The sequence below is a fragment of the Otolemur garnettii genome, unplaced genomic scaffold, assembly GCF_000181295.1.
Source record: "Otolemur garnettii isolate 467f Iridium unplaced genomic scaffold, OtoGar3 scaffold00009, whole genome shotgun sequence".
In the NCBI taxonomy this organism is placed as follows: Eukaryota; Metazoa; Chordata; class Mammalia; order Primates; family Galagidae; genus Otolemur; species Otolemur garnettii.
Genome location: NW_003852404.1, coordinates 17,054,854 through 17,077,873, shown reverse-complemented (window position 1 = coordinate 17,077,873; position 23,020 = coordinate 17,054,854). Strand labels below are relative to the sequence as shown.

At 35.9% G+C, this 23,020-nt stretch overlaps 1 protein-coding gene across 1 annotated transcript in view; it reads right to left on the bottom strand.

Annotated features, from left to right (window-relative positions):
• TMPRSS15 (transmembrane protease, serine 15) overlaps positions 1-18,294 on the bottom strand; it is a 126,907-nt gene extending 108,613 nt beyond the window's left edge. Inside the window, exons 1-4 of the mRNA XM_003783903.1 lie at positions 18,114-18,294; positions 15,183-15,313; positions 14,853-14,920; positions 2,759-2,910 (exon numbers count right to left, since the gene is read on the bottom strand). Of these exons, the coding sequence (XP_003783951.1) occupies positions 2,759-2,910; positions 14,853-14,920; positions 15,183-15,313; positions 18,114-18,258 (496 nt within the window). The 5' untranslated portion in view covers positions 18,259-18,294. The remainder of the gene's footprint in view (positions 1-2,758; positions 2,911-14,852; positions 14,921-15,182; positions 15,314-18,113) is intronic.
• Positions 18,295-23,020: the final 4,726 nt, after the last annotated feature.

The following is a 23,020-nucleotide window of genomic DNA, read 5'->3' as shown; positions in this document are numbered from 1 at the left end:
CTGTAATCAACCTGATCTCAGGAGTTAGAGACTAGCCTGATCAAGAGGGACCCCATCTCTACTAAAAACAGAAAAACTGGTTGGGCATTGTGGCAGTGCCAGTAGTTCCAAGTACTCAGAAGCCTGAGGCCAGAGGATGGCTTAAGCCCAAGGTTGCTGTGAGCTGTGATGCCAAGGCACTCTCCACAGGGCAACAAAGTGAAACTCTGTCTCAAAAAAAAAAAAAAAAAAAGGTACATAAAAAGTATTCAACAAAAACCAGCACCTTTATCGGATATAAACCCTCAACAAATTAGAAATGAAAGCAATGGACCTCAAAGTTATAAAAAGCCACATAGATGATAAACCTACAGACAATATTACTGAATGAGGTAAAGTTAGAAGCATCCCCACTAAGAATTGGAATAAGACAAGTTCTATTCAACATAGTACAGAAGTTCTAGCCAGAGCAATCAGGCAAGAGAAGGAAATAAAGCATATTCAAATTGGAAAAGAGGAGGTCACTGATGATATAATCTTGTATCAAGAAAACCCTAGAGCATCCAACAAAAGACTCCTAGAATTGTTAAATAAATTCAGTAAAGTCTCCAGTTACAAAATCAGTAGCATTTCTGTATACTAAGAACAATGAAGCTAAGAGTCAAATCAAAGACTCAGTATCATTTACGATACCTACAAAGGAAATAAATACCTGGGAATATACTTAAACAAGAGTGTCACGACCCGTCGGGCTCCTGTGGCCCTGGTCTTGGTTAGCACAGGAAGGAACCAGGCGAGAGGAGGATTAGAAGTACAAGCTTGTGGAAGGCGGGCTAGCCCTTACTTTCCGGGTAGCCCCGAGCAACCTCCACATCAGCCTTTTATAGGAACGGAATGATACAGGTGAGGGGAGTAATTAACAATGACTACGTGCTGAGGGCACGAGCTCTTCTTCCACAAGGAACTCCTGTGGACAAATGGCCCGAGGTCTCCGCCTCAGCTGCAGATCATTTTGCTCGGATGTCATCTGGCTCTTGGCATCTCCTACACAAGAGGGTGAAAGATCTCTACCTGGAGAACTATGCAGTATTAATGAAAGAAATCACGATGACACAAACAAATGGAAAAATATCCCAGGCCCATGGATTGGCAGAATTGGCATCATTAACACGTCTACACTGCCTAAACCGTTTCACGGATTCAACACAATCCCCATCATAATACAAATGTCATACTTCACATATCTACACAAAATAATTCTACATTTCTTTTGGAACCAAAAATGCCTGCATAGCCAAAGCAATGTTAAGCAAAAAGAACAAATCCGGAGGCATCACTTTATCTGACTTCAAATAATACTACAAGGCTGTAGTAACAAAAACAGCATGGTCCAGGCATAAAAGTAGAGAAAAAGGCCAATGTATCAGAATAGAGAAGCCCGAAATACAACCGTCCACCTACGACCTATTGATCTTCCACAAAGTGCACAACAACATGCCCTGGGGAAAAAGAATCCCTTCAATAAATGGTGCTCAGAAAACTGGACAGCCACATGCAGAAGGTTGAACTAAGGCTTCTTATCTCTTGCCACGTACAAAAATTAGTTCAAAATGGATTCCTCAAAGAAATAAATGCAGCAATCCCACTACTGGGTATCTACCCAAAGAAAAAGAAGTCGTTTAATCAAAAAGATAACCTGTACTCTCGTGCTTACCACACCTTTTCAATATTTGTTATTTTACATTTTCTGACGGATAATTTTCTTCAAATATACTTTCTTTGTGTTTCACTTTTCTCATGCAAATGTGTCACCTTAGGCAAAATACATGTTCCTAAAGCCAATCGTTTCATTCATAATTGCCAAGATGTGGACTCATCTCTGACTCATTCAACTCATGTTCCCCATTGACTTATGAGTAAACAAAGAAACTCATAAATTTCTTATAGAGTACTAGTCAGCTATAAAAAATAATGAAATAATGTCTTTGGCAGCTATTTGGAAGGAACTGAAGACTATTATCTTACGTGAAGTATCTGAGGAATGGAGAAATGGACACCACACATACTTTCTTACAATTGAGAGTTAAATGATGGCCACACATGGTCACGAAAAGATGTAAAGGATATAAGAACCAAGAAGGGGGAGGAAGAGGAGGAATAAGAGGTACAACTTACCTATTGGGTACAATGAACCCTTTTCTAATTATAGGCACACTAAAAATCCCAAATTAAACATTATATAAGGAATCCATGAAACAAAAACATTAGTATCCCTTGATGTTTTTAAATTAAAAAAATAAAAAAATTAAAATTTTAATTTTCTATAACTAACTGAGACGGAGTAAACTCTTTAACTCCTGTTTATTCTTCTTTTAGCTTCTCGTGACTAATTTGACCTTGACATTTGAATTTGTAATCTAAGCATGTCCATGTGCATATCTCAGAGAGAAAGTGAGAAGTATCACATTCTGATAGGCAGTGCCTGAAAAGTCAGAGTTTGCTTGACCAATGTAAAAAATCTATTAGACCCACAAACATTTATATATGCCAACAGTTTCAACATTTTATTGCCTTTTTGATATTTCACCAACTTTTTCTCACTGACAATTTTCTTCAAATATAGTTTCTTTGTGTTTCACTTTTCTCATGTAAATGTGTCACCTCAGGCAAAATACATGTTCTAAAGTCAAGGATGATTCCACTTTTCCCCAGATATATTGCTAAAATTTTAATTTCATAGCTTAATGATTCAAAGAAATCAAATAATGTTCACAGATACCTGAGATATCGATGCTGTTCAAATCAATATGGAAAGTGACCAGTTGGCTGGATTTATTTGCTTCAATGCCTTGAATAAGTTCTTCTTTTACATTTTCATTTGACACCCACCGGGCAAAGAAAAGGTCAAATATGACTACAACACTGCCATTTCTGCAAAGCAAAAGATGATATACAAGGAAAAAGTCAGCCGTCTTCAAGAGATTTGTGCTCAATTCATTTCACATGTCTTTGAAATTTTCTATAATTACCACCTTCCTAAACCTCATTACACCTGTGTAAGGTAGTTTACATCAAATATTATCTTTATTTCATTAGTTAGAGTAAAATGAAGACAGACTTTGAAGTATACCCAAAATTGGAAGCTGAGCTTTTTAAGTTTCACATTAGAACATTAATCCCCAGGTCAGGCTGTTTCCCAGAGCCATCTGTGTAAAATTAAACAGAACCACATGGTGACAGGACACTTATTCTGATTTTACTGTTTGAAGAAATGAACAGTGTGGATTTGTGATTTTTCATGATTTCTAAGTTAGTTTAGTTGATTTCAAAGAACATATTTTCTATATAATTTAAGAAGTCCTGAGAGCAAACTTATAGCAACTAATCTCTATCTACATTTCCTTCATTATTTTGCTTAATATAAAATATCAAAATAGATCCTGATTTCAAGGAATAGAATGAGAACAAGGATTATTAGGGACTCACAGGATATTCAGTGTCTTGGCCAAGAGTTGCCTACACAATCGCTGATCATAAGATTAGAGTTCAATCAGATACCTCGATCATCCTCCCTTTATGTTGTCCCCTGGTCTTAACATGCATTTTAAGTGGGAATTTTTTTTCGCTTTCAAGAAAATTTTACAAAATGTTTTTTCTTTTCTTTTTCTTTCTTTCTCTTTTTGAGACATAGTTTCAAGCTATTGCCTTGAGTAGAGTGCAGCGGCATCATAGCTCACATGCACCTCCAAGTCTTGGGCTCAAGTGATCCTATTCCCTCAATTTTTCTATTTTTAGTACCAACAGGGTCTCACTCTTGCTCAGGCTGGTCTTGAACTCATGATCTCAAGCTATCTACCCACCTCGGCCTCCCAGAGGGCTAGGATTATAGACATGAGCCAGCAGGCTTGGCCTTACAAAATACTCTTTATGTGTTGAACTCCTCTTTGTAAAATTTTGTAATGAATATTCTGTAAATAAAGATACATTTAACTGTAATTTCCCATCCTTGGCAACCTTTAGGAGGATTTTTGGAACACCTTGTGTTTCCTTCATGCTATTCTTTTAGCATACAACACTTTAGAAACAAATTCCAGCTCTGACAATTATTCTTCACCTCTCAGTAAGATGGTGTTAGTCAGGATGTACCTGATTCCTTAGGAGACAGACTAGGGAGAACCAAATTTTACATTTTGTTTGCTGGTTCTGAAATATAGGAGCTAATCTGATATACCCTTGTGCTATCTGTAAGTTTATGAGCTTCTTAAAGAACTGCAGCTCCAAAAGACTTATTTATCTGTTTATCCAGATAGACCGTAGAGTAAATGTTACTTTTTCCTTCTTGACTATATATAGGATCACGGCATTCCTGAGGACCACACTAGATCAGCGTCTCTGCTAGGCAGGATGTTCCTTATTAATGTTGCCACTATTCAGCTTCAGAGTTCAGCAGAAGTGATTCCTTTCCATGTAGTTGATTTCTCAAATTTGAAATAAATGGACAGTGTACTCGCATACAATATTTTCATACTTTACACCTATTAATTTTTTTAATGTTAATTTTAACATTCCAATCATTTGTTTAAACTGTAGTCATCAAATCCTGTAAATGAAAAGACTTAGTAATTGTTTGGCTCAGGGTTCCCCAAACCCACCCATATGCGGAATCAGTGTTGCCCTTGATAATGACACAGTTTTGTTATAGACACTACTCTTCCACATTTGCCAATTTTTTCCATGCTGACCCCTGATTTTACTGGAGAATAAGCTGTCATTTTCTCAAGGAAGGTGTATTTTCCTTAACCATTCCTCATGTCAGCATGGTTGTATTCATTGGTGTATGAGCTGCCCTGGTTAATGGAATTTGAGGGGAGGGCTGATGAAAAATTTTCTGTATCTGCTAAAAGAATGACTCATAGCAGACTACTAGTCTTCTTCCTCAAACGTTATGTCTCCATATGATTGCTAGAACTGCCACATCTATCTTGAGACATCAAGAAAAACTGGAGTTGATAAGCTAAATATAGCAGAGCGGAGGAAGGAAAGCACTTGAATGCCTGGTTCTATCAATGTTATTGCACCACCAAATTAGCTCTGCTGAGTCTTCCAGAATTCTTGTGATGTCACATAATAAACACCTATTATTTAAGGCGTTTTAAGGTATATGTTCTGTTAATAGACAATTTTAAAATGCTAACTGAAATATAATTATCCTGCTTCAATAGCTATTTATATAAACAGGGGCTCCAGAAAAGGATTATTCTTCTATTTTTTTGTACTTGATGTTGGGTAACAATTTCTTTTAAGCAATAAGGACATTGAGGCTCAGGGTAATGTACATAACTTCCCCCAGGGTTATACAGCTTATTAGTGTCAGAGATAGGAATGAAACCTAGGGTGTCTCTCTGCCTCCTATGTTTTTATGTAATTCTTATGCCCCTCCATCCCTGACACCACTTCTACCGGTTTTATTAGGAACTATTTGTCAGCAAGAAAGAGACTATAACACATTTACCTTAGGGGCAAGTTTGGGTTTTTGTTCTTTGCACAGTAACCAGAACATTATATACAAATAGATGAGGAAAATAGCTACTTGGATATTTTTTGGAAGCAGAGAAAGAAATTTTAATCCCTCTAATATTTTCCAGAGATATGGCTTCCCCTCTCCATGTTCCTTCTCCTCCTGCTCTTCCTTCTCCATTCTCTTCTTCATCTTCTTTCTTCTTTCCTTTACATTATGATTATTAGATTATCACGTCATTATTAGATCATTACATCATCTTCTTTCTTCTTCTTTTCTTCTTTCCCTAACCCATCCTACCCCTCTCCACAAATACTTACATGAACAGAATTAAATATGGTTAAAATTATGTGAGCAATGATTAGGTAAGTATGGGATAAGGAACATTAGATATATTTTGGGGAAAGTGAAAATCAGGAATTTTTCTTCACTGAGTTGAAAGTAACTGGATTCGTTCATCCGCAGGCATAAAACATTTTTTGTATGAAAGCTGTGTTTTCTTAGTTGTGAATTATATATTGCATTTAATAATTTATACTTTGCAAGGACAGGAGTTGCATACTCTATATCCACATACTATGCTTTAAATATATTTTCTTATTCAGTGTAAATGCTGAGATAACAGTGATATATAGTAAAAATAAAGAGAACCATAGTAATCAATCGTATTTCTCCTTATGAGAAAGCTGAAGTTATTATTTTAGTAGCTTGGTAATTATTTTACTTATTAAGGTAAATGAGAGTTCTTTCTCTTGAGAAAAAAAAAATGAAACAATGACCATTTTCATTTCATAGAACTTGTTCCAGTGGAAAAGCTGTGTCTTCTTTTAAAGCAGAAGATCTTATCATTGTACAGAGAGCCGGTGTGTAGAGGATCAAAATGTTCCTTATCCCATATTTCCCTTAATTGTATTGATAACATTAAGCGTTCCTGAGGGAAAAAAAAAAAAAAAGAAAGTCTTTTCTTCTCTAACTTTGTGACTCATCTGTGCTCAAAGGGCAAAATAAACTGTTTTATTTTGTGCATGTTGCCACAAAAGGTGAACAATCATTTATAAAAAGAATCAACTGTGCAATGTTCCTTGAGTCAGAGAATTTTCCACAAAGCAGAACAACAGAAAGTGTTCTCAAGGAGAGCGAGACATTTGCTTATACCTTAGAATGGCTTTACACACCCACCCACCCACCCACCCACAATTACAAATTAGCAGGTGGCAGGGCTTGATATTAAATATTTATAAAAGTAAAAAGAAATAGAGTGATAACTATGTTTACAATTAAGTGCACATATTTGACCATATGTGAACATGTGGTGTGAATTTAATTAAAATCTGTAACAAAAAAGAAAAAGGGTATTTTACAGGATTTTTAGATATATTTTTTAAAGTTGGTGTGGATATTGTTAGTGATGTGAGAACTCAGGGTTTTCTTGTCCTTGATTTCATTACTTAGATTTTAAACTTAAAATAACTTATAAGTCCAATGATAAATCTGTCACTTTTCCCTGTGAGTTCAGTAAGTCTATTTCTATAGGATCATTCAAAGTAATCCTAAATATTTCCTTGTTATTCTCTCTCCTGATTCTGAATTCCTTTTCTTATCCTCCCTTTCTCGGTCTCCCAAAGTAACAACCTATAATTTATCTTACAGACATTTTCATGAAATTCCTTTGGATTGCATTTTTCAGAAACTCATTTCTGATTTAAAACTAGTTTGGCTACTACCAGGGGAAAATAGCTTTTCACTGATGAAGTACATTATTTGAGAATCATTATAAAATATTTATCAAGATTTGGGTACTATACTGTCCTCCTAGGTAGCTAGGAGGGAAAAATAATTTTTCAGCTCAAATAATTTACAGTTTCAAATATAGTGATTTTGCCATCTATAGAAATAAAAGATTACTTACTAAATATCAAATGGGATTTTGATATCCCATCAGGCCTAGGCATAAAAGTCTCTAATATAGCAAATTTTGGCAATACGAAAGACACGAATTCATCTGGCACATTTGCAAACGTGTGAACATGAAGGTTTGCATGAACAAAACTCTTCTGATAAACTCTGCAACAGATACTGTGCTTTATGTATGGAATTCACTAGGCAGAGCCCAATTAAGGAGAGACAGGTAGCTGGGAATCTTTTCCCACAGGGAGGATAAGGCCTTTCAGAAATAAATCTGAATTGATGCTTTACTGCAAATCTCCAGACTCAATCCTCTACAGAACTAGAAAGGAGAAATTGTTTTCCCTTACTCCAAAGTAGACGGATTGCAGAAAGCGGGCTGAAAAAAAGAAAACACCCCTGCAGGCATGGTGTTACACTCACGTTGTGAATACTGAATAAAGATTTTATAAGTAGCACTTGAAAAAGATAAAAGCAATTAAGATTTCTTGGGAGTACACAAATCTCCCTTTAGTCATGATACTGGGACAATGAGAGAGGCCATCCAAGATCACAAGGTCTGGAAACACAGGCAGAAGCCTCTGTACTGTAGTTAGCAGGACTGGAGCAGCAGGACACGGAGTCACTGGGATTTAGATGTAAAGAAGACGAGATGAAGAAGGATAACTATAGACAGTTAAATAGATGCTGAAGAAAAGAAGAGAGGGAGAGAGAAAACTAGACTGTTTTGTATACAAAGATAAAGCTTTCTCCCTTTTTAGATTGTACCTCTAATTAATAGGCTTAGGTTTGTTCTAACAGGAAATGGCAAGGCTGAGAGTCTCCTCCTGACTAATAAATAATCTTCAGGTGACCTCTGTTATGGTCTTTCTGTGATCTCTCTACCTTTGATTTGACCCTCCTGCTTCTAGTTGGTCACTCAGAAGCAAGGATTCTTTTGCTAATGCCAGAACTTTGCAGTGATTCTCTTTGTCTCTTGGCTCTTTGATTCAATTTTCTCTGAGCTAGGATATAAAACTAGTCTTTTTTTGGTGGTTTTTGACCTGGGCTGGGTTTGAACCCACCATCTCCAGCATATGGTGCTAGTGACCTACTCCTCTGAGCCACAGGCACTGCTGAAACTAGCCTTTCTATAAAGTCAAGCTCATTCTGTTTCCCCCATAGCCTACAAGTCCCCTAAGGATCTCATTTGGCGCAAGTTTGGTGTCAGACCCCTGGGTTTATATTCAGCACACTCGTAATGTCTCAACATCTTAGGGGATCTCAGTGCCAGCCAGATTATATCCTTGACATACCACAGTAATTCTTCTTTTCTTACCAGAAGCGGCTTTTATTATTTTCTCCACTCAAGTACCCCTACCTACCTCCTCAGACTTATAAGCCCATATTTTTCACAAAACCTTCCATCACACACCTCTCCAATCCAGGAACTCCTTAATACGTTAACCTATCTGTGCCTTTAGGGAACTATTTTAGAATTTTAAAATCAAAATTCTATTCTCACAGAAAGTTAAATCCGTAGTAAAAGTATAATATTTTATATCTATAGAACAAGGATTAAAGAAAAACATGCTAACACCCGAAAGTTTTACCATACTGAAACAGCTAAGTAAACGTTTCATTCATTGGTAAGGAGCTTATAGACCACATGTTCTGAGACGGGCATTAGTTAGGTTTTGAAAAGACAAGTATCAGGGGCACATTTTCTGCACTGGGGGAGCTCTTAGTCTAGTAAACATACAGTGAGATAGACAATTACATTGCAGTGTGAAAACTATAGTTTCGTGTAGGTAAAAGGTGCTGGATGAGCAGGAGGAAGAAGCACCTAACTCCTACAAGACAGTGGCACCTTTTTGGCACTAAGGATCTGTTTCTTGGAAGACAATATTTCCATGGACATGGGGAGGGGAGCAGGGGGATCTGACAGGAGGTACAATGCAGTCAGTGATGCAAGGAATGGGGAGTGGCTGTAAATACAGATGAAGCATTGCTGGTTTACCTGCCCCCCCACCCCCCTCATCTCCTGATGTGCAACCAGGTTCCTAAAAGGCCAGTACCAGTCTGCAGCCTAGGAGCTGGGAAGAGTAGAGTTAAGGATCTTCCTCGGGAAGGTGACACGGACTGCTCCTAAGGGATTTTACAGGTAGAAGGTAAGGAGACAATTGGAGTCTAACACATGAAAACATAGAAACAGAGAAAGTAGATGCTTTTGAGGGCGTGCAGTTCCTTTGGTCGGGCTGATGCAGAAGCCAGTGGAGAAGGACAGAGGACAGACAGGAGAGTTTCTGACACAGAATCCTGCAGCCTGTCTGCAGTTAGTGCGGTAACAGCAGAAACAGCAGAAACCTCTATTCTCTAAAGAACTAATAGCTACAACCAGAATCAGTGGGTGAGAATCAAAGGAATAAAATCTTGATTGAGTAACTGAAGTTATAAAGCAACAAACAAATCATGGTCAAAACCAATAATTATTCAACAGGTTGTTTATAGGCTGTCCATAGCAGTATTGAACTCTTTTTTCAGATATGTGAGCAAATCACATAACCAGCATGAAAGTCTTCTCTTGTTGGAATAGAAGGAATTTTCTTCTGAGGTGGTGAGCCTTCCAGACCAAAGCATTTAAGCAAAGGTCAGACTAAGTCACTGAACATCTTTCTTTGCCTTGCACTATAGTACAGACTGGATATGCAACTTGCTGTGCACTGCCTAGTGACATTAGTTATGATAACTTGATTCTCTAGTATCTCTGCAACACCATTTTAAATTCCTCAAATCAGGGAATTTATACCTTCCCCTTCACAGGTTCCTTATAGCTTGACTTTTATTAATGACTATTATATATTCACTTTAGCTTTAAGGTGCTCTTGTAGGTGGGTTACCACTGTATGTCACTTAATGTATATAATATTTTTCATGGAAAATATATTTCATTATCCTTGTGCTTGGACATAAAAATTAACTCAGGTAATAAAATGTGTCATTTGTTTCAATAAAATGATCTATAATGCACTCCAAAAATAAATAAATAAAATCAAATAGCTTGAGGGAGGGAGGGAACTAGGGAGGGAGAGAGAGAGAGAAAGAGAGAGAGAGAGTTTGAAACAGTTCTAAATTCATCAATGCAAGAGAAAATGTCTTAATGATGGTGGTTGCATAAGATCCTTAATAACAGACTTTGTCTTACTATCTATCTTTTAGAACCTAGTGAATTACGTGGTTATAAGCAATCCCTATGTAAGTGTATTAAATAAATGAATGATAAAATGAATGGATGACTAAATAAACACTTATTTAACCCTATGTTGAGAGGACAAAAATATTTGCTTCAGTTTTCCAGTGCCGTTTTAATGTATAGTTTGATTATTTTTTAAAGTACTTGTCTTTGCAATAGTTCTGATCTCTGTGCAAAGTACAGAACAAAATTTCTTTAATCTTTACTCGTATTCCATTCTTAGATGGTTTTAACTTTGCATTCTATGTTCTCTTTCAAAGCATTCTGTACCTTTCATATAATTTTAGGGATGTGTACCCTGATTAAGCTGAAGATGATTTGGGGGAGGTAAGACAAGTGCTGCTTTGTGGAGATTTCAGAAACTGTAATTTAGTTTCTGTCACATCGTATTTGAAGAGCTGATTTTTAAAAGCTTCAAATGAAACAAACGTTAACAATGTGTCGTTTTCAGGAACAGGTAAAAAAAAGAAAAAGTAAGCAGTGATTGCAGTTTTCCTTCTAACAAAACAGACCTTTAATTTTTCCTCTCTGTCATTCATGCACACACACACTTTTCATAGTCTCAGTGTGTCTATAAAAGTAGTGAAAGTACAAAGTTACCGTAGAGTCTCTATCACAGCTTTGACTTGCCTTTAGATTTTGCTAAAACCACAATGAAGTCATTATGAAAAATAATCAATGTGTATCAAATTTGAGCCATATTACAATCTTAATGCTACCCGCCTCCCCAAGACACCTAAATGTACCATCACATCTTCAAATCCACTAACGTGTTTCTACAAAGGTTACTACTCCCTTCAGTTAACTCACTGCACTTGGATTTCTTTAGTATTCTCAACATGCCCACTCTAGCAACCAGCATTGATGATTTAGAGAGGAGTAACACCTGTATAACCATTAATAAAAAGAAAATTTAAGGGAAATAAAAAGGGGGTAAAGTAAGGTGTTATCAGCCTGGTTTGAATGTAGATTCTTTCACAAGTTTTCCCACAAATTGTTTAACTCTATTTAGGACTAAAAATGATAGAGCAGACTCTGGGAATGTGAAGGTGAAAGCATGAGACTTACTGCACTAAGCCCGGTGGCCGTTCAGGGAGTGAACACAGTGAGACAGGCAGAGGGAAGAGGGAGAGAGTGGTCCCTAGGCAATGTGCGGCCACTGATCCCCTAATTCCTGCACGTGTGACTCTGGGGGTGTAACTCACTGCTCTACTCTCTGTCTTTAGTTTTTATATGAAAAGTACTGTGTTTCCTTGAAAATAAGACACTGTCTTATATTTATTTTTTCTCAAGAAGACACACTAGGACTTATTTTCAGGGGATGTCTTCCTCTCTGGGCCGAAATGCATGGTCTTATCGCATTTCACCCATCACTAGGTCTTATTTTCGGGGTAGGACTTATATTTAACAAATGCATAGAAATCCTGCCAGGGCTTATTTTTGGAGTAGGTCATATTTTCGGGGAAACACAGTAGTAGCAGAGAAAAAGCATGATTGTTTAAGACAGACAGACATTAGCACTCAGCATGATATTGGAAAAGGTACTTAGCTTCTGTTCTGTGGCCCACAGATTGATAACCTCCCCAGAGTTAATCATCTAAAAATAGCACAAATCTCTGGTGAGAAATAGTGTAGGTGATGCACAAAGTTCATGGTAGTAATGACGCACAGAAGAACAAATTCACAAGCACTTGCACTTGGTGAAATTCTGATTTGTACGGAGACTTCCTTTTGCTGCATACTAAACTAACTGGCATGCCGGGAATACCATTGGCCTGCACGTGTTTGCCATTTTCATTTCAAAGTAAGGCCAACATGGGGGGTGCCTGTGGCTCAGAGGAGTAGGGTTCTGGCCCCATATACTGGAGGTGGCAGGTTCAAACCCAGCCCTGGCCAAAACCAGCAATAAATAAATAAATAAATGAATAAATAAAATAAAAAATAAGGCTAACAAGTTTAACTTTTACAAAAATAGCATAATTCTGTTACAGAAAAAGTATAAGAGAACTTATTTTTTTTGAGAATTTTTATAATTCCTGATTATTCATCTAATTGAATCCTTAAACCACAAACATCAATGTATAATACAACGGGGACAAGAAAATTATAGTAATTTCTCTTTGACTACAAGCTGTGAAACAGCAAGGAAAATATATAATTTTAGGTCCTGGCATATAATAATAAATGGTAAATGAATAAAAGCAAAATGAGTAACAATTGAAATTTTATGCATAGTGATATCATAAAATCATACACGGAGGCCACCGCTTTCTTCTCTGGAACTTGTGTATTGTGCTTTGGTTCTAAACTGTGGGTCTGGAGCTGTCCTATTGTTCATTCTCTCTTACCTGTGGTAACTACCTCCAATTTCAGGGTAGCAGCAGCCTAAAAATAACACTTAACTTCTATGGTAAAGGCGTATGGGGAGATTGATAGTTGTAACAAAGAGCTGCTGCCATTAGTCCAGCTAACTCAGGTATTTAACTGCCGTAAGTTGGGTTTATCCTTGCTTATCTTGGCTTTCATTAGTTGATCTGCCTCCTATCCCGGGCTTGTTGTCTCCTTTCTTTTTTCTGTAGAAAAAGATAAATGTGTTTTTCCACTATATCTTGGGTCTGTTCACCTGTTTTGAAGTAAAAGGAAACCTGCCATCCCTACCAGCAGTTGCACACTTTGGGCTCTGCTACTCTGACGCCCTGAATAGGGAAGGAGGAGCAAGGCTAAATTAGAACAACAGAACTGGGTTAGGATACATCCCCTGACACTTAAACTAGCTGGGTTAGGATACATCCCCTGACACTTAAACTAGCTGTATGATTTGAAGTAAGTTGATATTTCCAAGCCTCAGTGTCATAGTCATAAATCAGAGTAATTACATTTCCCTCCCCCTTATTTTGTGAGGAGTGGATAAGATAGTGTATTTTACTTAAATCACAAACAAAATTCTGGGCCTGAAATAGAAGCTTAACCAGAGCGTTTCCTTTCTGCCGCTTTGTGTCATAAGATCTACAGTTTTCTGAAGCTCTAGATACATTGTCTTCCCTTCTGTGCTTTGTTATTCTTAATGATTATTATTATTTTAGGGACAGAGTCTCACTTTATCACCCTCAGTAGAGTGCTCTGGCTGTGGCGTCACAGCTCACAGCCACCTCCAACTCCTGGGCTTATGCGATTCTCTTGCCTCAGCCTCCCGCGTAGCTGGGACTACAGGCGCCCACCACAACACCCAGCTATTTTTTTGTTGCAGTTTGGCTGGGGCTGGGTTTGAACCTGCCACCCTTGGTATATGGGGCCTGCGCCCTACCCACTGTGCCATATGGGCCGCCCTATTCTTAATTATTTTGAAGGTTTTTCTTCCTTCTATTTTACAGATACAAGAAGTCTTCATCATTTTTCCCTATTTTTTAACAGAATACTAGTTCTTTGCTTTTTTCCCCTTTTCACTTAATCACTTCTAACTAGCATTACAGGTTTTTTCTCCTACACTTTCCTGCTGATTTTTATCTCTATTCCAAGAAAACATTTGGCAGTTTTGCAGTACAGACAACATGAGATTCAGAGTGTTGTCAGATGGCAGAATAGCAAACCTGGACTCTTCCTCATGGACACAAACAGCAACAAAACACACATGAATTGTCTTTGTGAGAAATCCAAAAACTGGTTAATAAGAAGTTCTTCCAGGAATTAATATATATGTTCATTTTAGACTTAAGTATCCATAATGTAATTTTATCATTATACTATTTATCTAAGATTCACTGATTAATTGAACACTTACTTTGCTCCGAGTACAGTCTTATGCCCTATGGGTACAACAGTGTACGATTCCTCTCTCTATTATGTTTTATAATGTAAATAAAGTGGGGTGACACTGTAAAATATTATTAAGAATGAATAGACGTCCTTCTGATGTTTGGAGGAAATCAAACCCTATGACCTGCAGCTGCATCTGATTCAACCTCAGGCACCACCATGTGTCTCTGCAAGAAGTTATTCTTAGGAGAGAGAAACAGGTTAACATAGAGCAATTATCATAAGTTATTATTGTCATTAGCTACTAAAGTGAAAGTTTATGCTAGGCCTCATAAAAATGTGGAATACTTTAAATATTCTCCCTCTTCCTGTATATAGTGACACTATGACAAGTATTTGCAAAAAAAATTATTAATTTGTGATTCTGTATTTTCTTTCAGTGGAAAATTTTTAAGCTGTACTCACTCAAATTGTAAAACTCTTGAGTTTTTATATTCATTCTTCAGATTGCTTGATTGAAAGATGTCATCTATCTAAAAACCATGATTAAAAGATTGAATTAAATTTAGTTTTAACATTTATTCAAAAACCTATACAAAAGAATATTTATGTTCTGCTTAGAACTGGGACAATTTTTCTGTGGTAATGGGCTCACACTTTTAAGTACCTAAGGCATACTGTATTTATTTACTAATCTTTCATAGTGAGGAAATAGGACCTTTGTATCTTTTGACAAGAAGTGAGGGAAATTATGTTATGAAATTTTAAAGTAGTTGAAGACAGATAGTTTCCTACCATTTGCTGAAGGTCAAAGGCAAGAACTTTGAAATCCACTGAACGTTCATCTTGCAAATTAGGATTATATGTAGCTCCAGATGTTATTTTAAATGTTCCTCTGGCTTCATGACTTTGTCCAAATGCTGCATCTAGAGAAATGAATGAGAAACAAAACACTAAATATATGAATTATGAATAGGAGAGAATAGGAATGTTTTGTTAAGGCACAGAAGTAAAGTCTTGCTTGAGGTGGTGGCCCTCTACGTGTAGTTTTCAGTCTTTGCATTTCAAAATCAGCTCTTTCTTGTTTTTATTTTTCAGCTGCCTGGTGGAAGTTTTAAAAGGTTAAAAACATTTTTCCATTCTATTTTTTTCTTTTCTTTGAGTTCTAACCCATCCTCGAAGCATTCAAGTTTTATTATTATTAAGATTCCTGTTGGATGATACATGGACGGATCAATTTCCACCAATTACGAGAACCGATTCAGGGAAACACGGTGAGAAGCAAACCATTAAAAGTTTTGTAGTGGCTTTCAGAGGCTTCTTGAACACCTAGAGTCCAGGGACACCACTGGGTTTTGACATGTGGATTGCTATGAAGATTTCAGTGTTTCTGTTACTTTGGAACATAGCTTTAAAGCTATTTCTTTCAATGTAATAATTATAAAAATGGCATGCATGACCTTTTGCCATTAGATGGTAACTAACTTTATCGGGCACGTTATTGAGAATGTTGTAGAAATTATCTCAATAGGAAAAATGTAAAAGCAATGGCTAAAAAATTGAATATAAACATGGGTAATAACATGTGCCCTTAAGTCCTGCATAACCCCTTTCTGAGAATATTTTCTTTGATACCTATTTATGATAAATTGTTTTTCTTGAATTCATGCCATGGTGAAGTCATTAGGAAATATAATAAGGATGATACATAATTCTCACAATGACTTGGTGTGAGAAGATGTTATATAGAAATACACCCAAGATAAGGGAATAAGGGCGTAGAGTAACTAAGAAAATTTCTCAAGGTAGTATGGATTTTAAATGACAGATCTGGAGTCTGGACATAAAAATGATTGCTTCAATAGCCAGGATCTATCAGCCTTTCCAGTCCAGAGGAACATTAGAAATGGTATTGCAAACAGTAAACTTACATGTAAAGTTTATCACTGAAAAACTGATGTCACATTATTTTCATATAGTTTAATTTCTTATATTCAAAATTGCATTGAGATTTGCATATTTAATGTGGATGACAAGAAAAGATTAAAGAACTATCAGTGACTGTAGGAGACTAAGGAAACATAATAACTAAATCCTACATAGGAATCTGCATTGGATCCTAAGCCAATAAAAGGCATTAGTGGAAAAACTGGAGACATTTGTATAAAGTGCATGGTTTCGTTAACAATATTATGTATATGTTAATTTCTTGGCCATGAAAATTATCCTATATGTACAAATATTAACATTAGGGCAAGATAGCCTGTGTGAGAAGCTTATATATATATTTTTATAAGTCTAAAATTATATCCAAAATAGTTAAAATAAAACCCTATAGTAAAAATGATATGTTTTAAGTCCTCTGGTATTTACTATAGCTTTAACTCGAAAAGCTTTTTACATTTAGGTGTTCACTATTCAATCATATTAACATTTATAAATATTTATTTTCTATTGTAGAATAACTTACCTTTATATTTTTATTGAACATCAACAATTACAGTGGATTTCCAAATGTGTATACCCCTTGAAATTATTCCCAATATTTACATAAGACCAAAACAGCTACTTTTATAAAAGCCTAATTGAATCTGTATAATTTTTTAGTAGTTTATATAATTACTTAAAATATCCATAAGTGTTCTTTTTTGGTATATGAGTGTAGCATTTAAATAGGCCACAGATTATACTAAAGTTATTTTATAAAACTATAAGTCATGTTTATTATATTCTATTTTAAACTTATTTATTAAATAGAGAAAAATAGCTAAATCAAAAGTTGAGAATTATTTGGTAAAACTAAAGTCACTCATCTGTAAAGGGTCTTATCCCATAAATTTTCAGAAATAATTTATATACCCATTTATAATTCATAATTTACCATTTAAAACATGTAATAGTTGTCTGAAAAAAATGAATTCTTACTATCCAGGTTATCCTCAATTTTTAATATTTTATGCACTCTATAAATGAATACGTGGTAAATAAGACCAAAGTGTCCAGTTTAGCATACTATTTCTGCTAGCTAGTAGTGATGCAAACTTAAGTAGTTACCTAATTTCTCTGTCTCAAATTCCTCACCTGTAAAATGTGGGTCCCATAACCACATATAGGCTTGTTGCAGCAAGGTAATACATTTGAAAGTGTTTTCAAAAAACTTGGTACAGACCAATTTAGCTTTCAGTAAGAGCTATCAGTTTTTATTTTTTTTCTATTTATCAAAACTTGCCTCTCAGCTTGGGATCCTTATAAATCTATATTTATATCCAAGTTCTTTTATAATTCTGTAATTAAAATCATCAGCCTAATAAGAGAATGAACATCTTATTCTACAGAAATATTTTTTATTAACTTTTCCATTAACTTTGAATATTTGTCTAGTAGAGTCAACAATGTTTTAATGTGCTTATTTAAATTATGCCAAAATGAACCCATGGGCTATGAAACCTACTTGGTTATATGTTAAAAATGAGAAATTTATGTAACATCATTTATTGAAAAAAATGAAACTGGGTCTTATGCTTGAATTCTAGATTAAGTTTCAGATTGCATACCAATTAATTTTTCTCATATTCTATGATGTCAACTGGAAGGAAGAATGTGAATGAACATAAATATCTTGCCATGAATCCACAGCAATGAATGAAATATCCTGACAGGGTAACTGAGATTAGAGCACACACATTCGTCTGAGAGACTCTTCTGGACCGAACCCATGTGACTTACCTCTTTCTGCTTCCTTGATTGCCAGCCAGGATATTGCCGTTAATCCAGCACAGACCACCACTAATATGGCAAAGAGAACTCCCACCACGATTTCATAGGCACTGAAAGAATGATTCCTTGAAGATACACTTCTCCTTGACCCCATTTTTCGTTTTGGAAGGTTAACTTATTTAAGCACTGTAAAAGAATATAAATACCCTTCACCAACTGAAAAGCCAGATCTCTCTCAAAGTTTTAAAGATTTGTACAGCAACAACCTGTCTGCCCTGGGGCCAGGCAGCGTACACTGGTCGCTCTCTTCCTTTAGGCAACATGGTGTGTGTCTCTCTACCTTCAGTATCATTAAAAGGGCAGTTAATCTTTAAGAAATTATGACGAGTAAAATGCATAGAGTTGTAAATGTTAATCGCCTCAATAGGCCATTTGCCAAGAAGAGTGAAACTAAACTCATGTGATAAACAAAAATGACCCTCCATCATTTTGAGGACTATTAGGAAAAATGTGAAATTTATGACAAATTAGTCATCAGGCAAACGCACTTGATATTCTGACAGGGAGGGCTTAACAGATCAACCTTCCACCCTCTGACACAGACCGTCCCGGAGGCATTTCCCTTGCCGTGTGGGGGTACAGACATTCCAAAGGTGACTTTTCTTCACAGATGCCCGTCAAGCCTCCATGCATACCCTCTCGTGTGCGTGTTCTCTCTCCTTCCTTCTCTTTCATGAAACAATCTAAAGCTTCTTAAACTTGACGTCACCCATGTGAAGTTGCGCAATGTCAGGCGCGGTGATATCTTGAAGAAAAGTCCACTTAAACGAGGTGTCACCTGACTACGTTTTTATGGCCCTGTGCAGTTATCAGTAAACGGGAGTAGGTGCCATAGGAGGAATGAAACATTTTAAGGAAATATTCAGGGTGGGGAAGACATTGCCCACTTGCCCTGGACTTTATGTCTTTACATGTTCCAATTATAACAAGAGAACTGATTAAGATAGCCAGCCACGCTTACGTTTACAGACCTATGCTTTATTGGAAATTCAAAGCTGTTTTCTGATAAATAAAGTACAATGTATCATTGGAATTCCCATGCCTTGAATAAGGAGTCCAAGGTTTTAAATAGCCTAAGCCCAGGAGTTGGAGGTTGCTGTGAGCTGTGATGCTACGGCACTCCACCCAGGGCAATAAAGTGAGACTCTGTCTCTAAAAAAAAAAAAAAAAGAAGTAAATTAAAATAAAAAACAAGTAAAACCTAACTGATTCTGAAGCAAAGTAATTTTACTTTGGTTAGAAGTAAGGAAAGTTTAGATGAGAAACCTTCCACACGCTGAAATCTCGGCATACTCTAAACAAGCCAAGCCGAGCAATGGCCTCTTTGCTTCTTTACTCTTAAACAAAGAGAATTGCAGGCTGTACTCAAATTCTTAGTGATAGGGGAGATGGAATATAAATAAATAAATGTATGCCATGGAAAATATTTTTTTATTTAATTGAATTCATACGTATCGTTAAATACTCTAAAACATGCTTGGGATGAGAGATATGACTAATAGAATTGACAGAAGTTAAATTTATGTATATTCTAGGGGACAATTCTAATCATGGGCCAGATTCTCTACTAAAATTGGAACCCAGAAATGATGCCCCCTGACTTTAGAAAGCCAAGACGGTGAAAGCACAATTACTGTTTTTTTATTTTCTGTAACTGATCCAGAAACAAACACTTTTAAGCAAATCAAGTAGAGCTCTGTTCCCTTTGTTTTGATTTTACAGAAGGAAAGAAGATGGGTGAGTGAGTCCACGTGCTCTGCTTCAAACCCAGGGTGATAATAGAGACAGCCTGGGATGGAAACCCGAAATGATTTATGTAGTTTCACTAACAAAATCAACATTCAGATTATAGGTTTTCTTCAAATAATATGTCTTTCATAATTAGATTTACTATCATTAAATAAACAAGCAGAAAACATATTTCTTTTTTTTTTTAAAGGCAATAATTTGTGAAGGACAAATAATGCAAACAGGTCAATGTGTAAAAGAATAAATAATATAACTTGGAATTTTAGAAAAGTGATTAAAATAAAACAAGACTTGCCCTATGAAGTGGCAAAACTCACTACAAGGTTGTAATAATATAGAGAAGGCAGTATGAGTCCCAGAATAGAAACAAATGTCAGTGGCATAGGATGGAGTGCCCACAGGCAACGTGATTCACACATGGAAACTTCATACATCAAACACAGAGTGTTATTCAAATAGGTTAGGAATGGATGCTATTTGGTCCCTAGGGCTCCGCTGATTTGTTATTCATCTTCAGATAATTAAAATTGGATCCTTATCTTATACCATGAAGAAACCTAAATTCCAAATGGAATAAACACACATAAATAGTACAGAAATATTTTAGAAGAAAATATTGAAGGATATCTTTTTGATAATTAGATATTAGAGAAGATTTTAAAAAGGGATTCAAAAATAAAACAAAAACTGGGAAGAAAAATGTTAATAAATTTAGTCAATAATAACACCGAACTTTTACTTTTTTAATAATGAAATGATATAAAAATTGTCTTAGTAAACATGTAAGCCACAGACTGGAAAGGCATTTTGTTTTTTAATTTTTTCCCCTCTCATATGTTTTAGTTTGTCCACAATGGAACAGAACTGAAGAAAATATTTTATTGTGAGATGCTTAACATTTATTTGGGATAAATCCAAGGAAATACCAGGAAAGATATTGGGAAGTGAAAAGGAGGGGTTATTCAGGGATGAAGACTGTGTGTGATGCAGCCAGTTACCATTATCGGTGTAAGGAATGGAGCCTGTTGGCCTGGAGAGCGGGTGCCAGTGTTATCCCAGTTAGGAGGTGAGGAGGCAGCAAGTAGCGATGCTCACTGGCTCACAGTCGCTTCCTAGGCTGTAAGCCTCTGTCTGGCACTTTGAGCTTGCTCTGTGTGCGTAAAACATTTGCAGGAATTTGACGTCAGCATGCCAGGATGAATGAGAGGACTTGTGGTTGTATGATCCTTACAAGTGGAGAACAATATCCAGAATTTATAGAGAATTTCTACGAACAAACAAAGAGAAGACAAGTAGCAGGTGACTAACAAAAATATGAAACCAAACAAAAAACAAAATAAAACATGAACACACAACTGTCTGCAGGTACTCAATTGCAGTGGTAATTAGGGAATTCTAAGTCATATAATAAAATATTATTACCTTAAATTAAAATTAAAAACCTTAACATCTCTAAGCAGCATTTGTGCTTGTGAGAGTGAAGATTCAGATAATCACATTGAATAGCAATTTGGTAATACCTAGCAAAACTAACCAGTCACATACAACTTAATCCCCAAAGTCTCCTTCTGGTCACATGTCCCAGAGAACCTAACACAGGCAGACGGTATTTATTATAAAAGTATTCTGAGCCCCACAAAATCTAGGGAGAATCTAAGTATTCATTGATGGGAAAATTTGGAAAGTGAATTATAGTATTTTTATGCAATAAAATATTATATACAAATTAAAAAGCACATGCACTAGAGCTGCAGTTGTGTGTACCAACTGGGAAATAATAAAAAAAATTTTTCAAGCAAAGAAACTAGTTTAGAAGTATATATGCAAGTTTATACTATTGAAAATCAAAAAGAAAATTATGTGTTTAGTGATGCACTTCTGTATAATAACAATATACATAGAGATGAGAACATTTATTCAGTGTGATGGTTACTTCTAAGCAGAAAATAACATGCATAGTATAGGGGCAAAATTCCAGGGAGAATTTGCATTGCAGTCATTCTGTTAAAATTATGAAATAAATTAGAGAGTTGTGCTAGCTTCGACAGAGCTAATTAGAACATGTTAGTTAATTCATATTCTGCTGTATATATAAATATATATATAAATGAGAGGGGAGGGATATGATTGAAGTCCCAGTGGTCCTAATAAAATTTTCATCTTCATTAGATAATCACTAAAATTGTAAGAAAATTTACGCAAAGAAATTTCTATTTTGAGAACTGCAGAGTTAGTCAAGCCAGTGAATGTCTAAATGAAATAAAGAATTTAACCACATAAAAGTTAAAATGAGTGAGTACAATGTATTTAGGTTGGTGAATGAATACACATCTCTGGAAAAGTAAACTTCCCACTCAATGAAGATTTCAGTGAGTAAATAAAATTTTTGCATAGCATTTCAGTGATGGGGATGATATATTTTGCTTCGGTGAATAGTGAAGTAGAAGACAGATGACGATGGTGGGTAATGAAATAGGAAAAGCCAAGACTGAAGTTTGTGAGACTCCTGAATGGTGGTTACGATCATTTCTGCTGAGAGTGAAGGAACAGGTAAGGAGAGCTAAGAAAATTTAGTGCCTGATAATCCCTTGATAATGGTACAGAAGCAGAAGGGCCAGAGGGTTAAAGACCGTGGTGCACAGCATAATCTGTTCATTTGCTCAACAAATATGTGGTTTTATATGCTGAATGTACAAAGTGGCACTTGTAATCACAGAGAGTCTCAAAGATTAAGGCCATGAACATTTGTACAAAATTTCTTTCACTGTTCAACACAAGGTCAGGAAACCCAAACAGACTGCACCTTTAAATACTTACCATTGACTGGGCTGTTATCAGATACATGGTTTGAATGATCACATTTAAAAAAAAAAACAAGTCTAAAATAAGAAAATCTATATTCTTTATCAGAAATGCTTTTGGAGTTCTAAGATCATATTTCCCTCTGCAAATGTGTCCAAATGTCCCAGTGCAATAAATCAGTTAACACTTCTGTGATTGACTTTCAATGTTGAGAAAGCCTTATGAAACACACATTTGCTTGTCTCAGAGGCTTATATATTTCTTTGCTTTGACTTTCTATATAATTTTAATACATTACTCTAAGT